Source organism: Augochlora pura, chromosome 6 (genome assembly GCF_028453695.1).
Source record: "Augochlora pura isolate Apur16 chromosome 6, APUR_v2.2.1, whole genome shotgun sequence".
Lineage (NCBI taxonomy): Eukaryota > Metazoa > Arthropoda > Insecta > Hymenoptera > Halictidae > Augochlora > Augochlora pura.
Genome location: NC_135777.1, coordinates 10808931 through 10832683, shown reverse-complemented (window position 1 = coordinate 10832683; position 23753 = coordinate 10808931). Strand labels below are relative to the sequence as shown.

The following is a 23753-nucleotide window of genomic DNA, read 5'->3' as shown; positions in this document are numbered from 1 at the left end:
TTCATTCTTTCTCCAAAAGAGGTGCCACCGTCGCCTATATGGGTCATCTAAAAACATTAATTATAACGAAACTGAGGCATAAAAAACTGTACCAAAGTTATATAATTGTTTAGAAAAATCTATTACATCAATATCGTATATCAAATCAAATGACAACATTGCAAAACCTAATTAATTGCTCTTTAAAGTTTGATTAACCACTATGTTAATTAATTATATTTCGTATTGCTATCGTTTGACTTTGTTACATGATAACAATGCACTAGGTTTTTCTAAACAACATTATGCCTTCGATTTACTTTTCGGTTACCTGACGTTACCATAATTAATGTTTTAAAACATCACGATGGTTGTCAATGTTTTCTTACTCTATCGTGCATGACTTGTACCGGATATTATATTGTACCGTATGATGAAAGTGGTAAAAATCATCAGTTATTTTTATTTCGAAAGATAAATAAATTTATATAGATGCAGAAGAGTCTTTTGCACATTTCTACGCCCGTGGAATATTCTCCATGATTATCATATAAAAAATCGATAATCTTCCGGTTAATCGACACTCTATTATGTAAAAAATTACGTAAATCTGAGGAAAGAGGATAGGAAGGCGATATTAAGTGATGGAAATAAAGAGACAAAATAACGTTGCTTCTCAGTACGTAAGTAAACAATATATTTATCATTATCGTTATTACTAAGGCACTTGTTACCGATATAAAAATGTACGTCACAAATTATTGCCAATGAGCATATTTAAATACTGATATTAAACAACTAATTGCTTGTCGTAGTTATAATCTCAGATATTATGGTTGCACCGCCTAAGGGGAGTCTGACAACTGAGTTTTTCCTTTGTTTTCGATTTTTTTTCATTTTCGATCCGTTTTGTTACAGCTTTCGTAGTCAACTTGGTTTTTATTGACAAGAAACGCTGCCACGCTTCGCAAAAGAATTGTTCTTCGCGTTTCTGAATAAAAGGCACTTCTGGCGAGAGGATCGTTACCTCTTCACGTTGCTCCTCCGAAAACCCGCGCCCTCCCCGCTCCCTCCCCGGATCCCACCCCTTAATACCCCCCCTCCCCGCCCCTGTCGACGTAAAGACTAAATTATGTTTAAACTAAAAGCAAGATACGGTGTATGGTAATATTAATATTAATCGTTAACTAGCAATTAAAATAATACATTTAAATGTATCTCTGACCTGCACATGTCTGAAAGAGCTAATCGCGCGATGCGGCGAACACGCTCGCGCTGAACAATTGATTTTGCGGGAGCGCGCAGATCTATCGTGGATCACCCGTTAACGAAGGTAACTTTCGTCGATCGGTTTTGGTTCTACGGCAGTACACGCCTCGATCGAACATGACGCAGGTGTATATAGTGGTGTATGTATGTATAGTGGTGACAAAATACAAGAATTTGTGCCTCTCGACGACTTTATAAAATTTTGTCCTCGCTCGAACCGAACGTTGGTCGAACTCGCGTTTAAAACAATATTGCCTTTTAACACTCCACAACATTGCCATCGTACCTCTGTTCGTCGAGGCGAATCTTTAACGCCTTGACCACTGGAAGATTACTTCGATAAATATTATAAAATTACAGAATAACAATTGAATTCTTCTTGAATAATCTCGAGTAGCGGAATGCTACAATTTCTTTTGGGACTGTTACAATCCCTATTACGAGGCTTCCGGCAGACAAAGCATTAACAGTGAACCTCTTATTACTAGACTACGGATCTTTATGCATAACATGTAAAAACTCAAAAGATTCGGAAGACTGTATGTTACGATACTACATTTCGTTTGATAAAATCGATAACTAAAAGAATCTAATTCTCTAGATTTCAAGTTTCTCTAAAAATATGAATCTGCATAAAGATCAGGACAAGCTGCCCTCGTATAACAAAACCATCGAAAACACATTTTGTTTTACATATAGACGAAACTCTGCCCTATAAGGGGTTCACGCGAAAGTTCTATTTCTCGAGCCACGTCTCGGTCTCGTTCTCGCTTACTCGTTATTTTGATAACTCTCGTTGACTCTCGTGTCAACGTTAGAATACTATTTAATACTATAGAGAAAGATTGATTCGCTGCGACGATCGAGGAAGCGTGACTCGAGAGTAACGATGTTCGCGCCGCGACGATAAAGTAAAATGTTCTCGCTCGGTTTGGTAAAATTAAACAGGTCGACACTACCGTGTTTCTTGTTGGCACGTGTGTAACAATGCAGGCGATCGCTTTCCAAGTGTTATCAGTCGAATAATACAAACAGTAACGGGAAGTGTCAAATGAACAGTACAATGATCGTTTTGTTTCTCGATTAAAAACTAAAAAGAAAGAGGTCGAATGTGTTCGGCACGCGCACCGATCGTCAGTTTTGCAACACAACAGAAATGGTTTTTGGGCCGAGCGCGCGCGAACAACCGTAAACGAAAGTATAATGCGTCTCCGGAGCTTTTCCGTGGGCCGGGAAAAGCAGGGAGAGCGTTCTCGTAACTCCGTTTCCCCCTCGTAAACGTTCACAAAGGATCGCCATAGTGATCCCCGATGAACATGGCCGGGGTGGTGGCAGACGTAACTGCGACGAACCAATAACAATCAATGCTTGACAATCAACAAATAAACTTCAACAAGATAATGCTTAGATCATTCAGAAAAATAAAATCGTCTCTGGCCCCCCTCCTCCTCGCCGTTCCTTCCCCTTTGTCGGAGAGGGAAATAAAAAATAATTGTGGGTACGGATCAGACGGATTAAAAAATTCATGATTGCGCGATCGTTATCACTGGGTACCACTTATCAATCGTTATCGCCGCGATTCCTTTCGGGCTAACGAGCGAAGTTACATCAACCCCCGCGTTCTCTCCTCCTCTCTTTCTATTCTTTCCCTTTGTTTCACGACGTATATGTGTGTACACTTAAGCTGCCATGTAACTAAAAATATATACATATATATATAATATATATACGTATTTGTTTATACGGGGTCAGTCACCCACAACTGGAAGCTAAAATATTTTCGAAAGTAATGGTTCTATGGAAAGATCTTTCAGACAAAAGTTGATTTTATCATGATAATTTTGTCTACTCTTTGTTTTTACGGAACAGCTGTATCAATCGACATAATGAACGATTTATTAAAAGTCCATTTAAAGGAGCAAACTTTACTACAATCTTTACTAGAGTTCATTCAATTGTTTGAAATACTTTCTAATGCAACTAAAAGTTTCGAAAGCGTTTGAGCTTGAAGTTTTAGGCGACTCAGCCAGTACATATGTATATGCGTACGCGCGTTGTTTCTTTACCAAGTCGCTTTGATTGTTCGGTAGTTGAACCATTACTCTACAGGTTGTTTCAACAAGAAACAGACAAGTACAAGTTTGATCGGCCTCTATTCTTTTTTCTTTTCGCTTTCGTGCAGGACGCGCGCTCCCATGATCCCCCGTTGATCATGCGGGGGATCGAGCGAGAGAACGAATCAACGCGAGAGAAGAAAAAAAAGAAAACCCTTACGGCTAAAGAGATATTTAAAGATAATCTATAAATATCATATACTCTCCTTTTGTAATCTCCATTATATAACTGTATAGTAGTATAAAACGTAAGAGAATTTTACAATCTAACAGCGTTTTCAAAATACCAATATAACTGCAATTCGTAACAAGTATAGACTTTATATATAAAAAAAATATATATATATTCATTTTGTGTTCCCCTCTTCGAAGTATCGTTTAAAAAGGGTCTTAAAAAACGGTGTGTTTGCTTATTTTTAACAATTATTACCACATGTTTTTTCGCGTAAAACATCTCGTTTATGGACGGTTATTGCTTTGAAAGAGTTGACGATCTTCAATAGTTAACGTGTATAATATCGTCTCGTTTTATATAATATATAAATCGATTGCAAAGAGAAAGGCACTTCGTTTAAATCAAGCATATGTCGCTTCATGTAAAATAGTCTGAGCATTATCGACACTCGATTGCAGTGTATATCTATAGTTCTGTATATGCGTATAATATACTTTGGACACACGATTCGACGAAATCTCGTTTCGAATCTGAATCATACACGTAACACGATTTGCTCCGTATGCCAACATCAAGGTATAGACAAGTGTCCGTGCGTTAAAAATGCTTCGATACTTTTAGACGGCGCTCGTCGTTGCTTTCGTAAACATCCTACAAAGATCACCGCTCTATATGAACTGATGAATATCGAATAAAATATCGTTCTTCGAACATCATACCCTTTTTTCCCTAATCTCTCTCTCTTTCTCTCTATCATCCTAGATCTCTCCACCTCGTTGGTTCCGTAAATAATTGCACTTGTTTTGTGTTTCGTCTCACGATTGTGATCCCGTGAACACATCAGGTATGCTGTTTCTTCAGTATCCATTCCCTTATCCCTTACCACTTATCTCATATCTCGAATCTCTTATCTTTTATCCCATATCCCTTTCCCTTTAAAATTTCGATCGCACGCGAGATCCATGATCGTTACACAATCTGATACGTCATGATACCAGATCCCCGTTTGTAAATCAACGTTCGATATAAATATAATTAAACAACAATTTTCTTTAACTTGTCTACTCTCGTACTGCATCTCGGAAAGTGCATCCAGCTCTCCTCACGTTCAACCTCCACGCTCTACACCGTATATATTTATATCGACAAACGCGGCCGAGCGTCGGCCGTGTTTACTTTAAATATTATTATTAAAATATTCAGTCCTCTCTCTCGCTCTTCCTCTCGTACAGTGCTTCGACATAGAAATACAAACTTATATACAAAATGTTCGGAGAGAAATGCACTCATACACGCATACAAACACGCGAACACGTCCGAGCGGTACTCTAACGGTAAGAGAGAAAGAGAAAGACCCGAATATATGCATGTATGTATGTATACGTTTTCATGTACATGTACACGCGATATCCCAAAAACCTCAAGGTTCTTTTTCATTTTTGCTATGCATACATATGTATATGTGTAAAAAGATAATGAAATCATACCTCCTTATTCGATTCCAACAAACATTATCCATTATTCTACGTGTAACGAGAGAGGTAGAAATGGTAACGAAGAAACACAGTGGATTCGTTCGAAACGAAGCCTCGGGCGGTAATTGCGGCCTGCTCGATATACTCTCAACGATCTCTCTCCGGGAAGACACAGACAAGCTTGCCATGAACACTAGAATTAATCAAGGCTTCGAACTTTTTTACCATTTTTACCACCAAAATCTGGAACCCAATAAGAAGCACGATTGCGACGAATCGGCGTCAATATTTCTGGGACACTTATCCGCGGGCAGTTCCGATGTGGTATAAACATAAACCATAATATACACGCGACTACGTTCTCAAAGGAGAACGCGATTAAGCCTTAGCTTCTTTTCTTCCGCTTGAATCTTTCAAATTTCCTTGTTTCCTTATTTCTCCGGTGTACGCGTGCGATTATCTCTTTTCTATGTTTCCGTTTTTGAACTTTCTTTCGTTTGCGTGGAATAGTCGTTGTTCGGCTGGTATGATCCTCCAGAATCCTTACGCTCGGTTTAGACGTATTGAAATTGCGATTGTTTTGTGTTTGTCTCGAGTCGATCTCATCGATTGCTTGCCTGTCATAGACAATCTCCGTCTCCGCACACTACAGCCACGTTAGCACGTTTTCGGGTTTCGTCGTGTTGGGGTTTATGAGCGACTGCACGTCGTCCAGAATATCGCTACTGAAGTCTTCGCTCAACTGCAAACGAGACAACAGAGAGAGAGAGGCGAACATTAAATCGCGCAACGCCAGCAATTTACAGTGACTCTCGCGCCTGCGATCGATTCTATGTATACTGTTACGGTTCCATCAACGGTTCCAGTCGATGTCAATTTTCATTCCGCTTTGATTCTGCCAGCTTGTCTCTCGCACGGCTACGACGATCGCATACGCGAGTCACTGTGTACAGGGCGAGTCTCTTGACAACTCCCAAACTACTTCCTTAAATAATAATCTTCATAACAATTCACAGAATAGCTCTTTGCGAACGAGTGATATTTTCCTCAGACAACTAGATTGTTCATCAAAGATGTAACTATTGGGCGGAACGAACAATATGTTTGCAACGTCTTGAATAGAACACGCAGTTCTAATTTTGTCGCCACGGCGACATTCGTTCTCAAAGGGTTAACGCTACAGATACCGAGCATTAAAACCGACTAGTTTGTATTGCCTTTTAAAAATAGCTAGACCGCATTTAGAACAATCGTCTGAACAAATGGATGTACCCTGTAATTGCCCACGGAAGCGTCTTTACAATCGCAGTAATTTTGAAACAAAGAGTCTACAGTCCCATCGATATTACGGGTTTGGTAGTTCTAGTGTTAATCGAGTTAGATCCAGCAACCGCTGAAACCATGTACAGCAATTAATCGACGTCGAGATGTTAGGAGACTCGCTCTGTACCTTGGGTGGAGTTAGTCGATTTTACTAAGCACCTGTAACGACGGGACGAGATCATCGGTCGAGTCGATGTTGTCGCTCAGAGTAGAAAGGTCTGGTGTCTCCATGGGTGCGCCGCCATCTAAAAAACGGAAAGGAAACGCTATCTTTTAGTACGGGCACCGTTACGGACTCAGTACAGAAACTGATGGAAAAACAACCGTTGTCTTTCAACCAGCGCTACGTCTTTACGAGTATAGTTCTACACCTGCGAGGATATCTCACCGCTTGTGCCATCCATATTATCATCGATGTTCGCGAGGAAGTCTTCCGGCGTGTGTGGAAGAGAATACGCGGAACCAAGACCCAGACCACTATCGGCGCTCTCCTGGCGCGCGTGTTGCTCATTGATCCCCGACAGGAACGGGTCCATGGCAGCATCGGTGGTGCTCTGTCGAAGCATCAACTCTTGCTGCGAGAGAACCAAAACGCGGCGTTGTTACTCCCCCGCATACACGCAAACCTTTTCTCGGAAAAAAGTGTTCCACCGACCTGACGCATGATTTCCTGTTGCCGTTGTTTGAGACGTTCGCGTTCCATTTGTAGCGACTGAAGACGGAGTTTCTGCTGACAAACCTGCAACGTTTGATTGCTCTGGATACCGCCCCCTGTGGGCTGCTGTTGGAGCCAGTTCTGGGGCAGCATGGCGCCGGAAGTGGGGGCTCTTTGAAGATGGGTAGCTATAACACGTTTCCTCTGTGAATACATTTCCTTCAAGCAGCAAACCCACAATGGCAGTCCTTTCAACCCGTTTGTATCGCAACAAGGGACCACGCGTTATTGTTTTGTATAACATTATTTGAAGCGATCAGCGGATAGAGCTGCTTTACTGTTTACACTTCTTTACTCGACGCTTTCTTCTGCTTTTCTCAACACAGTTCAATAATTCAAGTGAATTCAAAATATTGGCTGATTATCAGAGGGTTTTAGATTTACAGAATCGGACCTAGTGGTGTGCTCAAAAAATATATTGAAAGGATACAACTTTGAATGAAAATTTTGGTTTGATTTCTACGATTGCAAGGTATGTGGGCATAGAGACACTTACGGATTCTCGGATCGAACCAGGAGGTGGTGCGCGTCTGGTGATTAATGAAATATATTTCTCCTTCGGGGGTGCGGGCCTGTTCCCACCCCTCGGGCAACGGGCCCAGAGAGTCTGCAACGGCGCTGGTGGACTTTCCGTTGTCGACGGCGGCGGCGACGGCCGCCACGTTCGCTGCGGCCGCTGTTTTTCGCGGATCCTCCCATGTCGTCGTCCGCGTCAGGTGGCTGGAAACAGAAAATTAACACTGTGAACGACGCTATTTTCTACGTACTAAGCGTGGCGCGGCGGGCCCCGTCCTGCAGAAACTGAATACGCCACCGGCGCGTATACAGTTATCCACATATAGTAGGCGCATTCTAAAATTAGTCCCATTCAAAAGACGACGACGCGAACGAGTAAGAGCGGCCGACCGAGCGGTGTGCGCGAGCCCACAGCCACAGCCACAACCATGGTCGCAGGTTCAATAAAACCCATTTTTTCACGGAAATTTCGAGCTTTCCTATTCTGCCCGACGAGCTTCCCTGGATCTAACAACACTCCCAAGAAAGCACCGTTTCGTCTCACTGTTGAACAAAAACATAATGAGTTTCGTTCGACCAAAAATAATTAACTCTCAATGGCCAATCCTTCGAAGACAAACATCGATATATGGACAACATCAGGGCTAAGTCTTCAGTACACAAGCTACTTCTTCGAAGAAAATATTTTTGAATGAAACTCCGCCATTGTCGTTATTAGCTCTGAGCATCTTCCCTTGTATCCCAACAAGCCAAGTTGAAAGCAGCCGGTTTTACCTTGTCAACCCTGCAATGGCATCCAACGTAAGAATTTCCGCAACTAAATTGTAAGAGAAATGAAAAGACGAAGCAACATGCACCTGGTCGCAATCTGGGCCGCATTTCACCTGACCAAAATGAGGCCCAACCCCACAGAAGCGCTGTTTCCACAACATCGGTACAGTCAATGGGAAAATTTTCCCGCGAATAATTCGGAAACCGCCTACTCGTTCCTTCGGGGAAACGATATATCTCTTGGTCTTATTTATTTGTTCGTGGGATTTGTTTCGAAACGTCTCGAGAAATAAAGAGCCACGGAATACCGGCGCGCACCCGAGGACGTCGTCTTGTATTTTAAAGCCGTTCGAGGAAAGAAACCACGGGACGCGTTAATATCACATTTCTGCGAGCACGAGCAAATACCGGCCACCATTAGAAAAGACCGTACGCGATTCGAGCTCGAACAGAGGAAGTTTTCCGCGTGGAACGTGTTCTTGAAAGTTACTCCAAAAACGATTTCAATCGGATCTACTAGTCTTCCTTCTACAACCGTTACCCCGATCGTATTTTGCAAATGCTAGTTATATCAATCCTTCTGTAACGCGATTGATTGCGCGTTGCATCGAAATCATGTCGAACGGAACGATGAAATAATGCGAATTACGAAAATGTGTTCCTTCTTATGTACAGCTAATCCACATTTTATAAATCGCGTTACTTAAATGCCCATTTAATGTTACAGTAATTTCAGCAGGCAACTTGGAAATGAAAAAGTGCAACTTGAAAAGAAGAGATACGATTAATTGTGCTACCCGGCTCGTTTTTATAGTTGCTGATTGGCAATATCATATATCTCTTCTTCCCAGGTCGTCCATTTTCGTACCCAATCTGGGAGACAATTTAGGAGAACTTACTGTAAATCGAAACTATGCTTTCAAAATGCTTAACCTATCCAGATGTAACGATCCAAAGAGGAATTTGCGGAGACGATTATCGTCACAGCTATCTGAGACCGAAACGTCGTACAAAAATTGTCACAGAATCGTCGGAGGAAAGAAACGATACCGGTGAGTTAACTAGTCCGAGTTTTTTGGTGTCCGAAGCGGTAGTCGCCGATAAAATCGCACCAAGTGTCGAAACGGCTTTAGTCGCACGAAAACACTGCGTTTCTCGGTCCTCCGACAAAAATAGCGGCTAATGGCTGTGATTGCCGATCCCCGTCTTCGTCCTCGTGCTCGTGGCCGTCGTCGCTGCCCGACATCTTCCCACCGGCCCCCGAGCAACGTATTTACCTTACTCGCGTGTCATTTTTCAGCCGTGAGGAAGTGGAAAACACTACACCGGTGCCGGTGTCGGGACCGGGACCAGGGCTGACAGCATGTACCGGGGCTTCGACGCCGACGCCGACGCTGGCGACGACACTGACGCACCGCCGAACCTCTTATTTACCTTCATGAAACGAATACCGAGCGTACCGGCCACCTTGCTCGGCTCCACGGAAATTTTAGACAGCTTGGAAACATGCGGTTCGCTGCACGCCACCCTCTGCACCATGCTCTGCATCATACTTTACAGCATGCTCGGGCATCGTTTCCCGGCTGGACGAGAACAGATTGCGTCGCGCTGTACCGATACCGATACCTGTTTCTTTTTTTTATCCTGAAACCTTCCGGCACGTGATTCGATCTCGCTTTTTTCGGCTCGATCGTCCCGATCGCTGACGAAAGAAGACCTCGGGATCGATGAAACACGTGGGAATGCGCGCCCGAGAATTTTCGAGCGAACTGTCGCTTCGAGAAAAGTATCAAATGGTTTCTATGCGACAGGGGTGGACGCGGTCGAGGCGCAGACGAATGTGGGTGAAGAGAAATGAGAAACTAATAACCGGTAATAGGTCTCGTTTCTAAGCTTCTTACTCTTAATTGGATCTTCGCTATCTCTTCCGGAGCAAAAGAGGCGTCAGAGACGTCTTCCTTCGTGTCGCCCCCCCCCCCCCCCCTGATTCGCCTAACACAGAGAATGACGGAACCAGATTTCAAGATTTCCTCAAATATAAGGCGAGAATAACCGTTTGAACCCGTTGCGGCCGAAGCTGCAAGAAAATTGCGAAAACCTCTGGACACTGTTCCGTATCTAATGGGGACGCCGCGCGCGAAACGCGGAGTACGAACTGAAATTTCTAGATATTATCTGTCGTAGATAAGGTTGAACACTGTGACCGCATTTTAGGATTAATCTTAGACACCTTTGGCATTCGATACAGCTTGAGTTCACCTGGGAATAGAATCATTCGAGTCCGAAATTGTCATCAATGGAAACTTTTAAAAAGATTTTCTGTCGAAAAGAAATCTCATTGTCACCGTTCCATTCATCGTTCTACTCGTGCACCCTTATCTTTAAATTGGTGTTCTCAGCTTACGAACGAAAATCGACAACTGCGGGCAGAGAATATACGATTATTCGAGCTCCCCGGTTCGTTTTTATAGTTGCCGTTTATCCACAACTATAAAAACGAATCACGAAGCCCGAATAATCGTATCTCATCTTCACAGATTGTCCATTTTTATTACGAAGCAGAGGGACAATGTAAGAGAAATTTCTGTAAATAGTTTCCAAATTAACAATCTTTGTCCCCGTCCGAATCACAAAACAGCGAATACGTTCCATCTCAGGACGCGACGCACAATCGCGCGGCTGTTGATTTCATAAACGCAACGCACGACTTCTGAGAGATATTTCCATTATGTCGGCCACCTCAAAGGGTTAATTAATTTGAAACTTCCCCGGACGGTGGACAAGGTGTATTTCTGATTGCGAGCTCGAAGACCACGATAACCACGACGACGATAGCGTTTAGGACAAATGACGAGATGCAACAGCGGAATCTGTTTCGTTCGTCGGAAAGGAACGGTTTGCTCAGAGGTTTCGCGAGGCGTTACGTATTCTGGCAAAACCGTGGCGACTCGTTCTCGTTCCCGTTCTCGTATCCCATCCCGGATGACTTAATGCGTTTCGCTTAAGTCATCGAGGCGAGGACGCAAACAAGTTCTCTAAATGGTCGGGCGCCCGGTGTTCCCGGTATATTCCCTGCGCGAGGAACGAATCTTCTTAACGCGGTTTAATAATATCCAAGCCGGGAACGTTTGACGTAGTTTTTTTTTTCTGCTATTAAGAGCATTATCCGATCGGCGTAGATCCGATCCAACCAGCTAAGCCTGCAGTTTTCCGTGATCCGCGACCAGTCGGCACGGTCGTTCGGAGCTCGGGGAACTTCCTCGCAAACGTACGACAAACAATCGTCAATCGGAATCGTTCGAGAACTGTCATACCTTCACTGTTGTAACTCTTTTTTTACGATAGATTGAGAATAAAATGTGGGCACATTCGTTGGTCTGGGAACGACATATCGGGTTGCCCACGCACTTGCAATATATGCATCTCTGTTTGCTAAGAAATATATCAATACAAAAATAGCAAACGTAGAAATAATGCACCGGTGTTGCTAAATTCTTGAAACGTATCCCTTGAAAACTAATGCAATAATCGTTCCTTTAGGATTTTCTATGAAGATTTCACAGCCTATTGCTATTAAAGAGCAGGTATTTCGGTGGGTGAAGCGTTGGTCCCTCACCAATTTTTCAATTATCATTTCTTTATTATTAATGGCATTCTATACGAGAAAGAAAGTCTTTATTTATCGCTGTGCTTACGTTAATTGAAATTGTCAGAATATCAAAGACAGAAAGTCGAATTTAATTTACATTTCAGAGATGTAAGCATCCCTTACATTCAATTCAATTCAGTTTAATATAATTTCATTCGTGCAGACAATCCATTTTTATAATAACAGGAACAAAAACCAATCATATCTTAAATAACGGAGATCAAGTAAATTAGTTTAAATCAGTGATTAGTTTAAAAAGACTAGTATTCGATTTTGTAACATTAACCGCAAACATGTCTGTCTTTCCAATACTGATATTCACGAATTGAAATCTGCCGTGAAACGGATTAATATATAATAATTAGACTGCGGATTTTATGCATTTACGACAAAAATGATTACTTACTAAATGATTACAAAAATTGCATTACTATGAATTTGTACTACTATGTCTTGTATTTGCAAATGATGTATACAATTTTCATTTTTCATTAAAATCTGTAGTCTAATAAAAAAAATATAACAATAGATCAACATTTGCTAGACCGTATTCAGGATGTTGACAACGAGTCCGGCACGCCGCGATAGCACGTGGTGTTAATCCCAGCATTTAAATGAAGTCCACATTGGAGAGGACGATGCGGACCATAGGGTTGATCGGAACGAGAGCGGAATTGGTTTGGCCAATGGCAGAGATCGGAGGACAAAAACAAAGCAGCTATAGATCTTGGCCACGAAGCATCTGTTGCTAGCACGTGGCAGGCAAGCGCAACAAGGATCCTTAGTCTAGTAATTATAAATAAATGTATCTCGATCCACGGCGCGTGTGCGGCAGCTCGAAGGCCTGGACAGCGGCGATCACGCGCGTTCATTCGAATAGAAAATCGAGCGGTGTCGTTCAAGATTCGAGACGGTTGGCCGACGACGTTCGTCTCGAGGAGAGCAGCTTTTCCAGTCGCGCGGACTTGTCCGAGCGGGGAAATCCTCGCGATCCAACGGAGAGACAGAGGGAGCAAAAGAGAGCGGAATTGTTCTCGATCGGTGATAGGCGATCGGCACGGAAATACTTAGCCGGAAAGAAATAGAAAATCTATCCTCCGGGGATGCGCAATTACACGATGGAATACAGAAAGGTATCGGCGTGGTCCAAAAGCTACATGTCGCTCGTGGGTCCCTCCGAGGAGCTGTTGGAATCGTTCCAAGATAGTCGAAGTCAAGTTGAGTCAAGTCAAATGGAGTTGAGTTCAGTCGAGTCGAGTCGAATCGGATCGAATCGTATCGAATCAAATCGTATCGTATCGAATCGAAGCGGAGAGGACTAGTAGGAGAAGACGGTGGCAGGCGAGACAGAAAAGCGAGGCAAATGGAAAGAAAGGAAGGAGGAAAAGAGGACGAGAGGTGAAGAAGCAGGCAGCAAGGCAGCCAGCAAGGCAGGCGAACAGAAAAGAGGCAGTCAGGCAGCCAGCTCGAGAGCATTGGAGAATTACAAGAGGGTTTCTGTGTGGCGCACGGCATACGGACTACGATGTATTTTTACTCCGGACATCACGGCGCCGGACAACTCGTAAATAGACACTCTCGTACCGACGCTCTCTTTCGCCTGCCTACTCTTCTCTCCCGTCGTCGTAGTCGTCTTCGTCGCCGTCTTCGTGGTCGTGTCTACCGTTCTCGTTGCCTCCCTTCAGCACACCCTTCCTCTGCCCCGGAAACCTATCACCTATCTTCTCCGTCCTTTTCTTCGTCTTCGTCTTCGTCTTCGTCTTCTTCTGTTGCTTGGAGACGACAAGCGGACTCGTCCGTCGCCCCGCGACGTTATCGCCGAAACGACCGAATACCGTTAACAACACGATCTTTTAATGGCGCACGATCAACGCCGCTAAACGTCGCGATCACCGATCCGCCTCGATCCTAGACACCTAGGGATCCGTGGCAATCTCTCCGCCACGAAGGTCGAACGGATTATTCGGTCACCTTACGCTCGGTAACACGTGGAACGGAAAGTTGGACGTATGAACATGGTGGTTGCCTCGTTCCCTTTTAACACTCATCGTCCCCGCGCTGTTTCGCAACTGTCCTGCGACACACGGCAACTCTATAAGAGCGTACCGGAATCTGCTTAAACTTGCGGATACGCTAACAAGTAACTAGCAACCTGTCCGTGGCTGCAAGCACCGCATGTCACGTGTGCTCATCCTAAAGATGTTGTTGTCGCTTAAAGTTCTGATCACTAGTTGCTTTATATTTAAATTGTTTTAATTGATTCGTTATGTTAGCGGGGCAGACCATTTATTACCGAAAGTGTAATAATAGCGAGTGCGCGATACGAGTGTGCAATAAGAATAGTAAGATTGATAATGGTGGTAATAACAGTAACATTTATAACTAGACTATGAATTCTATTTATTTATGGCAAAATTGGGTAGTATTACTAGTGTCTCCTTGTTTTCTTCTTTTCTTGATCTGCCTATCGAATTTGTTTTCACGGCTTTTTTACCGGTAAATATTACAGAATCTTCTATTGGCCGATCGATGCGTAAAGTAAAATTTTTTGTACTCGTGGCATGCAGCGTTGTCCTTACAGACACAGATAGTCCAGCGAGACCGACTCTTATTCACCACAGTTCTCGGAGAGCAAAACGACATGTAAACAATCGTTGCAAGCAAACAAATAATTTACAACTAATGCAATCCTACGATGGTACTCTGGAGATTCTGTGTATTTTTCGAATAATTTCTAATATTTCTGGTACACTAAAGGGTCTAGAAGTCGTATATGTAAATCAATAGCAAATCCTAAATCCTAAATTCATAATTCGAAATTTTTTGTTCTTACCTTATACTGAGGTAATGACATGACAATGTTTCATTATATCTTACGAATTCGCATGTGCAATATCGTCCGATATCGATTGGACGAACCTAATCGATAAGCACAATCTTCGTTATAGAATAAATAAAATGAATAAATCAAAAGTTCCAACTTGGTACCGGAACTTTGCTCGATCAATCGGGTTGCTTCCGTTTCGTGTCGTTCATACGGACGTCGATTCGACAGCCGAGGCACTACCGTATGTATAACCGAGATGGCCACGACACCGGCCGCTACCGAAAATCGTGCGTCACAATTTCCGCGTCTAATCCGCGAGCTACGAGTACCGTTGGACGAGCACGCATATAAATAATGATTTATTTAGATCCGGTGACCGTCGCGATCCGATATAGTCTCGGATGTTGTCTTCCCTGGATCCGAGCGGAAGACGGGTATCGATCGAAGTATTTCCGGAGAAACGAAGCTGCACGCGCGGCTATCGACATCAAAGATGCGACAGACGATATTTATGGAACCGATGCTCGGAATTGTTGACACGAAACTCAAAGTTAGACGCGGCCCGGCGCCACCGGCTCGATTCGTAACCCGGAAATCCGGCTCTCGAGGATTCGTTCTCGAACCGCGGGATGAAAGCCACCCGAGAAAAATCCGAAAGACTGAACACGATCAACCGAATGAAGGAACGAGAAGCCACCCTTTTTGATCACCACCATGAATCTCGGAGCGTGCTGCACAGTCCCAGCGGCGATCGCTAATTCTAACGACGAACTTGTCGACGAGAGAGGAGAGGAGAGGAGAGGAGAGAGAAGAGAGGCGAAGAGAGGCGAGTCGAGGACACTCGCGCTTGCCTTGAACTTTCGATACGTTCGAGGTATTCCCGGAGATTCGTCCTCCTATCCGGCATTCTGGCGCGTTCGTCGCCTAAGTCTCTCTCGCGTCCGCACAGGTGTGTCCGGGGTCTTTAGCCTCAGCGCCGCGAGGTAAAAACGCCAATCCTCCCGTACCGGCGGACGCATTGTAATACTTCGCGGGAGCCACCGTTGCGAGCTGGAACCCGTAGATTCGACGCAAACGCGATTACAAACCTAGTTAACCACCTAGTTAGCCGTCCAGTTAGCCGCCTACTTGGCTCTGCTCGGTTGTCCAACTGACTTCTCGACACGAAAATTCGATAAGCGTAGAGTTCGAACGTATCCTCGGATACCAATCGAATCGTTCGTGGATCGATGGCCAATGATCGACAGGTACAATATCAAAATGGAAGTTTGATTTATTCAATTTCGTTTGTACTCTTCGTATTGCTATCCCAATCTCATCTGTAGCGAGATTCAGGGAGATATAAACGAACACTGTGCTATCGATTAGATTCATCCGATACAACTTAATAGTTATCCGTGGACTGTGTATCGTTACTCATCTATCGCACGCGCGAATTCGTAAGATACGAAGAAACCAGGCAGCAACCAAAACCGACATTTATAATTCAGAATTACGAATTTCCAATTTCAAATTTAGCATTAAGAATTTATAATATAGAATTTCGAATTTAAAATTTAAGACTTCGAATTATGAATTTCAAATTTAGAATACAAAATATAGACTTTATCAAAACAATTTACAATTTATTTGTATATACGACTTCTACATCCTTTAGTGCCCCATAAATATTAGAAATCGTACAACAATTACATAAATAATATATACAATTTATTAAAGCACCATCATAGGATTGTGATAACTGTAAAGCGTCACATTTAAATTTTGAAAGTGTACGAAACAAGTTCAGTGGCCCGCATCATTTATTTACTACGATGAAAATTCCATTCAAACAATTGAATTGGCAATAGTTAGTACTATGAAATTTTTGTCTCAACAAAGAAGGATGTCTTAGAGCAACTCAGAAACTATTATTCAAGCTGAAATGGGATAAGATCTCTAGCCTAGACAAGCAGCCATTATTGTTACTATTGTTTCGACCAAGAGAAATCTTCTGGTAGGAGAAAGAAATTGCTCCGATTTATTATATCCAAATCGGACACGCTGTGCGTCTCGAAGAAAAGAAACGCGACGTCGTTGCCGTTAATTATTTACGGACGACGGATCGAATCGGAGGTGGTAATCCATTCGGTGCGTGAAAAAGTCAACTGGCGATTTCCTAACGATCGCTCGCCGGCAGATAACGCTCGATGGATTTTTCGAGGTTGCCGCAGATGGAACGTGACGTGCCGGTAAAATAAAGTCTGACGCGGACGACGTTTAATCTCTCGCGTTTTCAGTTCTCCACGCGTCGCGCGGCTGTTTATCGCGACCACCTTTCCATTTATCGGGAGAGAATAACGCTCGTTATCGGGCGCACGTAATTTCGACCCGATTTCCTCGAATGCCGGAGAGGACGCGAGCTAGACGAGAGAGAGGCGGCAGACGGAGAAAATAGAGGAAAAGATCCGTTCGCGTAGCTGATCTGACCCTGAACATAACAGGATGCCGATGTCGCCGCGCGCTCGCCACTTTCACTGCATTCGAAAACGCATACTAAACGTCCTCGAGATGAATTTACGAGCGAACCGCTCGATACCGTCGAGAACAACCGGCTGCTCTATCAGCCTCGCGTAACGCTCCATTTTCCCTGCGTCGCGACGCGATAAACTTTTTCGGATCGATGGTTGCTCGACGGCGGCTTCTACGCCGATGTCTTACTCCAACGCGATCACCGTAGCCTACCGACAAAAACATTCTACGCTGCCCCCACTCCTCTCCCTGTCCCGTATACACCTGGAACTCTTTTTATGCGCTTCTTTTGACACGTTTCATTTGCCATTTACACGGCTTTTAACCCGCAGCGAGAATACTAATTGGTTGCCTAGTAATCGATCGGTAGCATGTCGATTTCTTTCGGCTCGACTATCAATCTTCTAGGGCAAGGGTCCCGGTTATTAACACATTGACAGTAATTCTGTGGCCAGCACGTTCCCTGCCACGGCAATTTTTGAAGACTTTCCATTCAGGCCGCGTGGGGCATATACGGCACACACTTTAAAGATTAAAAAGAGTCGTTTGAAACGTTTGCCTTACATTTTTTCAATACTGCAAAGCTACAATTGGCAGGAAAAAGATAGAAATTTTAATATGCATTAGACAACAAAGCAATAAATTTAATTTTTAATGAATTATTTTAAGAAACATAAGGTCGAACGCTTTTCAATGAGAATTGCAAATGGCCTGAACGGAAAGTGCAACGGGGGTCGTATACGCCCCACATGGCACGGAACGTGTTAGGAAGGAAAATCCCGCCCGTCATAATTTCAAGAGATTTAAGCTAATGCGTTAAATGAACTACATCGTATAGGATGTACGTATTTATCTGAAAAAGAGGTCGCAAAAACAAATGCTACAGACTCGAAAAAATGATACCACTTTAAAAGCTACTAATACAAAACGTTAATGAGGATTTATAAGCAACGATTCTCGAAAGTAAATAAATGCGTCTTCCAGCATTTATCCTTGAAATTTATGTAAAAATAACAAAAAATAGTAAAAGCTGTCTTTTACATTTTGTATTGTCCACTTAAATATTTTATTGATATAAAATTCATGAAAAATAATGATAACGTAAATGTCCCAATTACTGATACTTCGAAAAGCTACTTATACCAGTTATCGTGACCCGAATACCGACAAGTCCCAAATATTTCTAATTTGTTCTTCGTGCCTTTTTGTACATATTTATACCAAACTAGATGTCTGAAATTAAACTGTTAAAGAATTTAAATTGTACTAAACATAGGGAATTAATACATTAATTACGGATACATATCGATAATACGACTTGTCTCTTGATGATCTTGAACTATTGAGTTCAAAAACCTGTGCCTTTATTTTTTTTTACTTGCTTTATATAATCGAATGATTTTCGTAGTATAGAAACAGCGTTTTAGTCGACAAAAGCTATTTGAAAGCTTTCAATGTTTTATTTATTAAAAAGCTAAGTTATTTAAAATTGTGACTACTTATATAAGTTCAATTTTTTAACCATATTGGTAAGTGAAAGGTATCGTTCGCGACAAACGCGCAACTACTATTTTTTAATCACTTCTTTGAAACGTACGGTAAACTTATGCAGTACTTAAATGATTTTATTCTGTTAATGCAGTATCAAATGTTGCACTAAGATTTTGTTATTTATAATTCTATGCCATATCATTGTTATTATCTTTAAAGTAAATGAAAGTGACGATATTCCGGAGAACCTAGGTAATTGGGATCCTTACTCTAGGTAGAAGACACTTTTCACCATTTTTCAGTTATAAGTGGATTACGAGAACCCGTGGCAAAATCTCTCCGCGACGCTAACGCAGTTACCGTCAGAGCTCTGTGTCGCGCAGAAAAGTCTCGGGAGTCTTTCTCGTCGACGAGCAACAACTCGGAGACCTCGATACCTCGGGAAATTAGTCGACTGCCGTTCACGCGCTTTTCTCACAGTACATACTTCGCCGTACACTTAAAAAGCTCAAGAGATTATTTTCGTCGGTTTCCACTGCGAATCTATCTCGATACCACCCGCATTGACATAACGTGCTCTTGAACGAGCTACGTCCCGATTACTCACGATGGGAAACAGGAAGCGTTGAGTAACAATCGAAAGATCTGCGAAGGTTACTCATGCGTCTGCAGAATCTTTTTCCCGCGTAATGCGCCAATTAACAACTCACCGATAGAGGACGCGGATTCCGTTCTCTACGGCGATGATCGCTACGAAATAATTACAACTATCAGGCTTATTTAGATCCGTTCTAGCATCTAAATCTTCGGGTAAATTCAATAGGGTGTAATTGCAAGATTGAAAAAACCCACCCTATAGATACAGTACCGGACAAATGGTTTATCTTAGTTTTTATGTATAAATCACAATATTAATATAAAATGAATCGAGCAGTATATGAGGGTCAGAATGGTAAATAATATATCAAACCAATAATATATAAATAAATATACCAATATAATATAACCAATATATAAACCAATTTAGCAATTTCTAACATAAAATATATATTTTGAATAATAAACAAAAATTTGATTGACAAAAGTATTCGGACAGAACTGAAATCTGGAAGAAAATATAAAATAACCGAATATTATAGATGAATATGAAAGAATAAATTAATATTTAGTAGAATAACCTCTAGAATCGATAACTAAAAGACTAATGTAGCAGGAGTAATGTTTTGCCATTTTTGGCAAAGAGTGCTGTACAATTTAGCAGTATTTAGAAATTTTTCATGTTTTATGGATAGTTTTAAATGTTCCCAAAGATGTTCTATTGGCTTTAGGTCCGAACTTTGCGATGGTCATTTAAGAACGTTCACATTATTTACACGAATCCAATTTATCACAACACGAGAGGTACGTTTCGGGTCATTATGGTGTTGGAATATCCAATTTTCGTCCATGATTTCCCTTGTATGAGGTAACATGTCTAAAGCACCCCCAAACCAGAATGCTTCCTCCTCCATGCTTTATTGTTGAAATTGAAATTTGATAACGCACGTTGAATCTTTGACCTGTTGGTCGATGTACCCACTGAATTCCATCAAATCCAAATAATTTAAATTTGCTTTCGTCACTGAAAAGCGCATTGGACCAGTCTTCTACTGACCAATGAAGGTGTTCTTGAGCAAATTTAAGTCGGGCCACTCTATTCTTTTTTGAAATCAGTGGTTTCTTCACTCCATGTCGTCCATGTAACCCGAAAAACGTTAAACGACGTCGTACTGTACGCACGCTAATATCCAAGTCGTCAGTTTCGATTAAACTTTTATGGATTTTTACTGCAGTCTTCCCGGGATCAGCAACCGACAAACGTCGTATTTGTCTGTCCTTGTCTAATCGAAGACTCTTTCGGACGGCCGGATTTGGATTTATTTTCCAAGTGTCCTCGTTCATGAAATTGCTTCAGAATAGAGTACACAGTTTGTTTTGCGATGCAAAACCTTCGGGAAACATCAGATATGGTTTCACCGTTTTCTAAAGCATTTACAACTCGTTCCTTCATACATTTCGGTAAACTTTGTCCTCGCACCATCTTCGTAAGGATAGAATAAAAGCACAAAAAAGAGTTCAATAAATATATCGATATTAAAAGATACATTACATACATCAATGAAACGTCCGAATACTTTTGTCCGAGCAAATTCGAATAAAATCTACTTTATACGTAATGCAGGGAAAATATCTACGTCTAACTACTTCGTGAGGTAGCTTTCAAGTAATAGAAAACAAAAGAAAAAGTAACCTTCTCCTACCAATAACAGCTTAATAACATCGTTGAGAAACAAAAATATTTCTGTCCGAATTCATTTGTCCGGTACTGTACCTGTAACGAATACCAAAATAATCACAAATTATCTTAGTTTGCCAAAAATCGGCAAACGATGCGAAGCTTCAAATCTTGCAAATGCTTTTTAAAACACACCAATGCTTTCATACATGTAATATCATTATAAATAATATTGTTGTTATCATTACAATTATTACTTTTATTGTTATTAACAATCACTGCTTTTATTGTCATTTAATTTATATCGTATTTCCTTTTTTTCTTTCTTTGTACTATTTATAAATCTTCTTAAACATTTTCTAACAAAAGGTTTTTTACCTTATATATATATATATATATATTTATATATATTATTATTATATTATTATTATATATATATAAGACAAAAATAAAATAACGGCGGTGACTAAAGCTCTTAATCGTGATCTCGGGCATCTCAAGCCATTGCGATTAGCGCAGGACCTATTCCGAGCCCGTTAATTCATTCGTTCGGCTCGTATCCGACCTTCCAGGAATCGTGAGACTGTCGCAGGGAAATCGTTCAGTTGACCCAGCCAAAAAAGTCGATCGTGTCGAGCTGCGGCGTGCGGGTTCGACGATGCATCGCGAATTCCGCGGATAAAATGTGATTCCGCTCGTGACTAATGTTTCGTCAAACGATACAGTTGACGGAAAACCTTGGACTCGTCGCTCGCTGGCTCGTCGTGTCTCGTGTGTTCACCTGGCGGCGAAACGTGTTCCCAATGCTGCCAAGACCTTTCGTCTCGCGGGCGTGCGCGCGTTCCTCTTCGCTAGCGACGGAATCGAACGATGTTTTCGAGCAGTCTACACTTGCCGAAGGATTTCTACGAATCTACTAAACTGGTGCAGAGAAGTTTCGATACGAAATCACTTTTTGTTGTGTGCGACGTAGTTGCACCTAACAGAAGAATCCTATATTCGTTAGTTCAAATGTCTTATCTACCAACTTTACACTTTCCGTAATGTCTAAAAAATATTTTTAACACCTTACAAACCAAGCTAGACTACTCTATATACTCCATAAAGTCCCAAATGTAATTCCATGGTTTGTTTCCACTTATTTAAAAATAAATTTATTAATTTAAAGCAGCATTTTCTGGGCGATCGGTAATGTCAGTTAGGATAATCCTATTCCCAACGAGTCCCATTATCCTTCGTGGTCCGATGCATGTTATTCGCTTCTTTCAACAAGTTGACCACTCATCCAACGACCATAAAATCTCGACTAAACCGGAGAAATTTATTTGATAAAACAAGGACTGGAAAGTTAAGATGTAGGATGTTTGTTACTTCTTCGATTCTGTGCGGATACCGTAAATTAATGAATGCGGGAATAACAAACATACACTTATAGACAAAAGTTAAAGAACATATTTTAACACTAAACGTTAAAGTTTTAAAACTGACTAGCAAATGTTGCTTTATAAGAATTACGAGATAAAGTTTATTCAAATTTTTCACAACTTTTATAATAGTGCGTTGCCAAATAGAGAACTATAGTCAACAATTTTTAATAGAACAGCTTTACGACTTCAATAATTACGAGATAAAACATAAATCTGGCACCAGCCATTTGATCGGCGGTGGTAGGTTTAGTGTTAAAATGCAATAACATTCAATTTACCAGTTTACTGTATAATGACTTAAATATTATTTTAAAAATAGGTGTCCTCTATTTTCTGTTGTCATTCCAAGTAATGGTAAAATTGAAAAACGTATTTCTAGTCGTTGTAAATAAGTCCCTGTAACGTTTAAAAAATGTTCAGCCATACATTCCGTTTTCAAAAAAATTATTGCATTTAAAAATGCGTGCCTTCACTTTTGCTCACAAACGTAGATCTTCTCTGGCTCCTACGAAATCATTAACGACTGAGAAGTTCAACTTGACGAAGTGGACCGTGCAAAGGAACGAATGTTCCCCTCTGTATCCCAACCAGAATTCGTGCCGTGTAATAGCCAAATAAATATCGCCGAAAATATTCGTGGGGGCGGGAAAGCATCTCGGGAACATTTCAGAGAAACAAAGGCGAAACTTTTGGAGGGTTTTTCAAGAGCGTGTACACGTGGGAACGCAACCTTAGGATAGACGAGGAGAGCGAGCCGTTCTGTTCATCGCAGCCGATGAGGCGCGAAGAAATGAAGAAAAGAGGGAAATAAGAAAATAAGAACGGAAGAAAGGAAGAAGGAAAGAAAAAATGAAGGAGCTTGCTGACTCGCGGAGCCGCTTCGGCGTTTCGTCGGGGCACACTCGCTCGTTTGCCCGTTCTGCCTCCTCCTCCTCCTCGAGGTGTACGATACGTGAACCTAGATAACGGGACTAACGTATAACATTATACGGCGAGGTAACGCGCCGGTCGGCGCAGGAGAGACACCAACGATCATAGGGGAAAAAGAGAAAAATACGAGCAGCGCGACGATAAAGTCCTCGGCGCGGGAAAATCGGAGTCGACGAACGATAAGTATCGTTGGCCAGTGTTCTGGCTCAAGGATGCCCGTTTCCACGATACGAGCATCTTCGCGCAACCATTCCGCTTTAATCGAGGGTCGGGGAACCGTGAACGATTCCTGTACAGGAAAACCAT

At 42.0% G+C, this 23753-nt stretch overlaps 1 protein-coding gene across 2 annotated transcripts in view; it reads right to left on the bottom strand.

The window, feature by feature from the left end:
- Positions 1-1064: 1064 nt before the first annotated feature.
- The window catches only part of Yki (Transcriptional coactivator yki), a 31139-nt gene continuing 8450 nt past the window's right edge, over positions 1065-23753 (bottom strand). The window contains exons 2-6 of one of the 2 annotated variants that reach the window (XM_078182525.1): positions 7547-7770; positions 6991-7178; positions 6707-6910; positions 6495-6580; positions 1065-5754 (exon numbers count right to left, since the gene is read on the bottom strand). In XM_078182525.1, the coding sequence (XP_078038651.1) occupies positions 6539-6580; positions 6707-6910; positions 6991-7178; positions 7547-7770 (658 nt within the window). In that variant the 3' untranslated portion in view covers positions 1065-5754; positions 6495-6538. The remainder of the gene's footprint in view (positions 5755-6494; positions 6581-6706; positions 6911-6990; positions 7179-7546; positions 7771-23753) is intronic. The other variant, XM_078182524.1, reaches the window with a different exon arrangement.